The sequence below is a fragment of the Myotis brandtii genome, unplaced genomic scaffold (assembly GCF_000412655.1).
Source record: "Myotis brandtii unplaced genomic scaffold, ASM41265v1 scaffold1043, whole genome shotgun sequence".
NCBI classification, from domain to species: domain Eukaryota; kingdom Metazoa; phylum Chordata; class Mammalia; order Chiroptera; family Vespertilionidae; genus Myotis; species Myotis brandtii.
The window spans coordinates 1,018,293-1,025,467 of record NW_005353510.1 but is presented as its reverse complement, the minus strand read 5'-3'; the positions used below and the strand labels follow the sequence as shown (position 1 = coordinate 1,025,467).

Genomic DNA, 7,175 nt, shown 5'->3' with positions numbered 1-7,175 from the left:
AATTTTTGTGCACCGGGCCTCTAGTAATAATATAATAATAAACTATTCTCATTTTTGTTTTGTTTTTGTTTTTGCTTCTTTTCTCCAGAGTTTGATTTTGTCCTTTCATTTGGGATATATTCTTCAGTCTCTTCATTTTGTTTGACACTCTTGTTTGTTTCTATAAAGTAGGTGAAACAGGTACTTCTCCCAGTCTTGAAAGAGTGGCCTTGTTTAGGAACAACCCCTGCTTAGACTACATGCTCCTGGCTTTGGTAAGCTGGCTAGAGCTAGAGTGAACATGGCCAACATGACCTGGGGCCACCTTCATGGGAAGGCTGTTAATATTTGGGGATGGAATGGGCTGAGATGTCCTAGAGTTTTCCTTTTCACATCCCTTCTGGTGGGGTGGCAAACTGGATCGGGGGTGGGCCTGGGCTAAGGTGTCCTGGTCAGGTAGCTGACTAGAGGTGGAAAGCTGTTGGTGACTAGGGGTCCTCAATGTGCCTTGTAGGTTGGCTAGAGTGCTTAGCCCAAGCTCTTCCACCCATGCTACCCAGGTGGTGTGGGATTATAAACTGTGGACTCTTATCCTGGTGTCTTCTAGCAGTTCCCTACCATTTTGGCAGATGCTTTAGGATTAATTTACTTAAGTACCTTACACCTTTGTGAGAGGACATCTGCAACATCTGTCTTGAATATATATTTTTAAAAATACCTGTTGTTCCTATTATGAATCTAAAATTTTAATTCATCGTGAATATTACGATATCTAAACATCTTACCTTTATTATGTAAAATTTTAAGATTTATATGCTTCACATTTTGCTAGATGCTCTGCAGTGTGAAAATGTTTATGCTTTTTACCTTCAGTCAACTGATATTAGATCTAAAAAAATAGTTGAATAATTACACGACAAGGCTATACTAAGCTAATTTAAAATTTTAAACTTAAATCATCCTTACTGTATTGTTCTAATTCTCTTTCCTGTTATTTTTTCATTATTTCTATAAATATTCAAATTAAAAAATAAAAACCCTCAATTTTGAAACAAACTTACATTGGAGTTCTAAGTTTGTTTATAACTTTTAAAATATTGTGTTAAGCCCTCCCGGGTTTGGCTTAGTTGATAGAGCATCAGCTTGTGATCTGAAGGGTCCCGGGTTTGATTCCAGTGAAGGGCACATGCCCGGGTTGCAGGCTTGATCCCCAGTAGGGTTTGTACAGGAGGCAGCCAAGCAATGATTCTCTCTCATCATTGATGTTTCTTTCTCTCTGAAATCAATAAAAATACATATACTTTAAAAAATAAAATATAGTATTAAAATGTAAAAACCCCAAAATCACAAAAAATTAACTGTCTTGCAGTATATATCTAATTTATTTTTTTAAATCCTGAATTGTTTTTATACAGGTAATCAAGTGTTATTTCTTTCAAATGAAACTCCTTTATATGCTAGAAGAGGTTATGTGGTATTGCCCTTTAAAAACCAATACAAATTTCATTTTTTCTATGCTGACACTTCAAGAGATATGTCTTTCTCTTTATGGAAGTGTACAGCCTTCTTTACTGTTTCAAGCTGTTGTTCTTCTGTTTCATTTCTGTGCAATCTTGAGTTTCTTTCTGAGTTTTTTTACTTGTGTTCCAGCTAATGAGTCCTTTTTCTCTTGCGCATGTATCCTCTTCAGTATACACTTGTGATCACAGAAAACTGAAAGATTACCAGGGTTCTAAAGAGGAGGCATTAGTAATCCAATAGCAACATTATCCTGGGAATTAGGAGGTTTTAAAAGAGGCAGGGAAGCTGTTCTTGTGGCTCCAGAAGATCTTCCTTCTCGTAATGTGGTTCAGTACAAAGAAATATTGTGGGCATAGCATTTTTTCCAGTAACTTATTGCATTCCCTCGTAAAGCAATCTGGAGTAAAGTGTTCCCCAAAAATACTGCTATACTTGTTGGGTTTAGTTTTTTCTTCTGATAGCTGCCTCCCATTCTTTGCAAAGACTGGGTCAAGTAAGAGGAAACTTGTGGAAATAAATGGGCTTATCCTTATCCTACTGGTTTCTTGCCACCTTAGATGGAACAGGACTGCACCACCCTTCACTTCTGCTGCCCCAGCAAGCAGGTGAAGCTGTTTACCAGTGTCACTGCTCTTAGCCTTGACACCCTCACTTCTTCTGTAGCTTTGGCCAACAATTACGATGATAGCCTCAGTCCCGGTGCCTAATGTGCCTTTATGTTGTCTTTAATAGCAGAAGGACCACATACCATCTCCTGTCTCCCATCTCTAATTGTCACCATATTTTTTGTTTCCAATGGCATCTTCTTTACGCCACCTTGTTTTAATGTACCATAACTCTGGTTTTTATTTCTTCCTTTTATCTCTTTAAACACTATAAACTGTTTTTAATTTCTTCTTAATTATCTGATGTTTTCAGAGTACCAGTTCTGTCATTTATTGTATCTATTTAATCTCACTTATGGTGTTGTGTTTTTTTTCTTATTGGAAATAAAAACATACATTGTATGGTGAACTTATTCTTTCTAAGTGTTTTTCCCCCCTTGGGAATTTATACTTTCTAAGTGGTGTTACAACTTTAGGAGGCAGTTGTGTATTTACCTTTGCTGAGGCTTGATGGTTTTCACTGGTTCTGTTCCCGATTTATATTAATGTATTGGCTGGGGGTTCTTATATCTGCAGATGGTGGTACATTGAGATTTTTTTGTCATATTCCTGGTATATTTTATACATCAAGGCTAGTACAGCCTCATGTGATATTTTGCCTCCTTATCCCTTTTCACTTGCTTTTGAGCTTATCTTTTGCATTTGTAGATTTTTCTTTCATGCTTTCAAGCTTAATTATGTTATCATTTCTTGCAGTGGTTTGTCTATCACTTTTATGTGATAGATTGGGTGGGGAAGGGAAGGTGTTTAGTTCCATCTGCCACATGATTGGAAATGTAAAACATTTCTAGGTTTGTGCAAGCACACTCTATGATGTTTGTACATTGTCAAAGTCGCCTAATATGCATTTCTAAGAATGTATACCTGTTGTTAACTGGTATATATAAGAGTTGACTTTGAATTATAGCTCCATTTCATCAGTAAATTTCAAATATCTTATTCAATAGGAATGGTTCCAATACTGGAAATAAAATGTGACTTTTGCCAATTTTTATCTAAATATATTCTTTTAAAGTCAGTAAACTACCCACTGTAATGAATAGGGGGAAATTAATAATTCACACATTCCTGAAAAAAATATTGCTGTTTGTATTACTTTGCCATTTTCAAATTTCTGATAGTATATTATCTACTGCTATCGACTTGTATGTGGAGATATACTCTTTACAAGTTTAGGTACTTAGTATATTGTCTTTTTACCAGTACACCTCAATTCAGCATATTTCCACTTCTCATCTTAGTTTAATAGTTCATCTTGTGATTGTCAGTTCTGAAACCTGATAGGTGGCAGTCTGTTCAAATCCTTTATCCTAAAACTGAAAAAAAAAAAAAGTTTTACATAAAATTCACAGGAAATTAAATAATAGATACTGAAACTGTAATTATTGCCTTAATTAAGAGATTAACTATTTAAGATAACCAGACTAATTAGAAGAGTGTGTGTCTTTAACTATTTAAGATAACCAGACTAATTAGAAGAGTGTGTGTGTGTGTGTGTGTGTGTGTGTGTGTGTGTCCCCTCTACATGTCTAGTAAATCTCTGCTATTTCACAGTATAATGATAGTTTCGCTATAATAGAATTACATTATAATAGTATTTAGTGAGGACAGGAGTCCATTTGTATTAATGTGATGTTCCTGTGGTTTCATCTTAATGTTTTCCTAGAATTCCTCTATAGTATGTAAGTAGTTATATGAAAGGCCAGAAAAAAATAGCATACAGTGTACTTACTCTAAATTAACTCAGTGTTGTTTTTCAATTTTGTTTTGCTGAAATCATCATGGTGTATTTAATATTGTTTCCCAGGTTTCCCTAGAAAGAGAACGACAACATGATCAAACACATGTTCAGAGCCAACTTGAAAAATTGGACCTTCTTGAGCAGGAATATAACAAACTAACTGCAATGCAGGCCCTTGCTGAAGTCAGTGAATGTATTTTTTACTTATCTATATTGATACATCAACCGGTCGACCAGTTGCTATGATGTGCACTGACCACCAGGGGCCAGACACTCAATGCAGGAGCTGCCCCCTAGTGGTCAGTGCACTCCCACAGGCAACCTCCTGCGGCTGGCCAATCACCTGCGGTCCCCTCCCCTGGTCATCCCCTAGCTGGCCAACCTCCCGTGGTCCCTCCCCTAGGCTGGCAGGCCCTGATCAGCTCGCCGCCCGCCCACCACAGTGGCAGGGTGATGACAGCGGCATCAGCATCTGGTGTCTGCGTCTGGCATCCTTTCCTTTCGTGCCCAGCCTGGTGACATTCGCCTCCTCTCCCAACCCCGCCAGGGCCTTTGGACCCCAGACTGGGACGGGAAACCGGGGGCGGGTGGCAGTGGATGCGGCCCCTTTCCCAGGGCTGGTAGCCAATCTCCCGCGATTGTCCGCAACCCCATCTCCACCCCTGGCTGGCAGGCCCTGATTGGCCTGGCCCGGCCAGGCCTAGGGACCCCACCCATGCATGAATTCGTGCACCAGGCCTCTAGTCAATGTATAATATCTATAAGATAGATCATTTTATAATACTGGATGTTTATAGGAAGAAGTGATATTATAACAAACGAATTTTTAAAAGGAAGAAATGTAATTTGGAGAGAATGTTCACATTTTAAAACTTATATACATGAAAAGTAGGTGTTTGTTTTTTAAATGTTTGAAGATTAAATGTTTTTGAGTATTCCTAAGGCTTGCATCACTTGTTTTAAGTTATTCTGTTACCTAATTTTAGTTCTAATTAATTTTCTCGGGAAATACCAGTACCACTGACTAATGTTTCAGATTCGACTTCCATCTAACTTGAGTGTGTTCATACAGAGCTGTGTTCTTTGGACATAGATTTTTACACATAATTCTTTCGAACCTCACAAATGACTAATAATAAATCATAAGGGAGTGTCGCGGATACTGGCAAACGCAGACCCATTAGTAGAGTGAACTAGCAAGCTTATATTTACTATGCTAAAATTTTACACATATTCCTCTGTTGCTATATTAAAATTTTACAAATTAGACAGACTTTTTCACTGTTACCACTTTGAAAGTTTTTTGTTTTTTTGTTTTTTTCACTAGAAAAAAATGCAAGAATTGGAAGCAAAACTTCGTGAAGAAGAAAAGGAAAGAAAACGTATGCAGGCTAAAGCAGCTGAGGTAAATTGAAATGTGAACAACTAGGCCCCTCATGTTTTGTACTGTTTTTATATAAGTAGATGGTTAACTGTGGGCTTCTTAGATTATTTATATAAATTCTTAGATGTAGTTTAATATGGCAAATTACAAACATTTTTACAGAGTAAAACCTGAGCATTTCTTTAGACCAGGGGTCCTCAAACTACGGCCTGCTGGCCACATGCAAATACAAATATTGTATTTGTTCCCGTTTTGTTTTTTTACTTCAAAATAAGATATGTGCAGTGTGCATAGGAATTTGTTCATAGTTTTTTTTTACTTCTCATTTCAAATCAAGTATATAATACTTAATTTTAGCTAACAGGTTAGTTTCTTACTTGCTCATATACTTGGTACAGTTCATAGGACATGAAGCCCAATTGTATTATTTGATTTGTTATAAAGATTTATAAATGTCTCATTGTTTTGATGAAATATTGTTGGTTATATCTGTGGTTCTTTTGGGTGTCAAAAGCAATTTCTAATAGAAACATAGTTCTACTAGTAAAATAGGATTCTTTTTAGTTTTCTTGAAATATGTGCTACAAAAAGGGACTGCTGCTTGTATCTATGCATAGAAGTAAAGTTGGTGGCAAGGATTTGGACCAGGGGTCCTCAAACTACGGCCCGTGGGCCACATGCAAATACAAATATTGTATTTGTTCCCGTTTTGTTTTTTTACTTCAAAATAAGATAGAGGTGGTAATCTAGCCTTTGCCTCCATAGTTTTTTTTTAAACTATAGTCCGGCCCTCCAACGGTCTGAGGGACAGTGAACTGGCCCCCTGTTTAAAAAGTTTGAGGACCCCTGCTTTAGACTTTTTCAAATTGTGAGATTTCTGTCAGGATTTTGTATGTGCCCTTGACCAGGGATTAAACCACAACCTTGGCGTATCCAGACAACGCTTTAACCAACTGAGCTATCTGGCCAGGGCTCAATCAGTATTTTAAAAAATCAGTAGGCTGAAAAATACCAAAAACTATATACATAATGTAATTAATAATACCTAATCATGTAAAACTTCACACAGGTCACTATTAGAAATATATTAAAGCCATCATTTGGTATTCTATTTATAGGTGCTTTCTTTTCCTTGGTGGTCTCAAGACAGAAGTTGAGGTAGAGGGCTGCCCCAATAGCTATTGACATATTAATTCACAAAAGCTACCATATTAGGCAAATGAATTTCACTTACTAATCTTGTTTTTTTTTTTTTTTTTTTACTTTTATTGATTTCAGAGAGGTAGGGAGAGTGAGAGAGAGTTAGAAACATCAGTGATGAGAGAGAATCATTGGTTGGCTACCTCCTGCATGCCTCACACTGAGGATGGAGCCCACAACCCTGGCATGAATCCTGACCGGGAATCCAACCATCCTAGTTCATGGGTTGATGCTCAAACGCTGAGCCATGCCAACGGGTTAGTCTTGGATTTTTATCTCTTGCAGTGGCCACTAGGTAGAATAGGTAAGGCAGTTTGAATTCACAAAAACATTGAGTTCATGTACAGCAACCAGAACTGCATTTCTAGAAGTAGCAACACTTCTGTACCCATTAAGTCTATTGTTTTAATTGTTCAGATTATTACAGATGTTCCTCTTTTTCCCCCCCATAGCTCCCCTCCACCCGGTTCTCACCCCACCCCATGCCCTTACCCCTGCCACTGTCCTTATCCATAGGTGTAAGATTTTTGTCCAATCTCTTCTTGCACCCCTCACACCCCTTTAACCCCAAGAATTGTCAGTTCACTCCCTTTCTATGCCCCTGCTTTTATTATATTCATCAGTTTATTCTGTTCATCAGATTTTTTTATTGACTTGGTTTTTAGATTCACTTGTTGATAGATAT

The 7,175-nt window shown here is 37.5% G+C and overlaps 1 protein-coding gene and 1 pseudogene across 6 annotated transcripts in view; one reads left to right on the top strand and one right to left on the bottom strand.

Annotated features, from left to right (window-relative positions):
- The window catches only part of CEP57 (centrosomal protein 57kDa), a 63,081-nt gene that overhangs the window by 35,080 nt on the left and 20,826 nt on the right, over positions 1 to 7,175 (top strand). For 5 of the 6 annotated variants that reach the window (XM_005856739.2, XM_014538605.1, XM_014538591.1 and 2 more), the window contains 2 exons: positions 3,973 to 4,089; positions 5,234 to 5,311. In XM_005856739.2, the coding sequence (XP_005856801.1) occupies positions 3,973 to 4,089; positions 5,234 to 5,311 (195 nt within the window). The remainder of the gene's footprint in view (positions 1 to 3,972; positions 4,090 to 5,233; positions 5,312 to 7,175) is intronic. The other variant, XM_014538602.1, reaches the window with a different exon arrangement.
- LOC102248171 lies at positions 1,492 to 2,265 on the bottom strand (annotated as a pseudogene).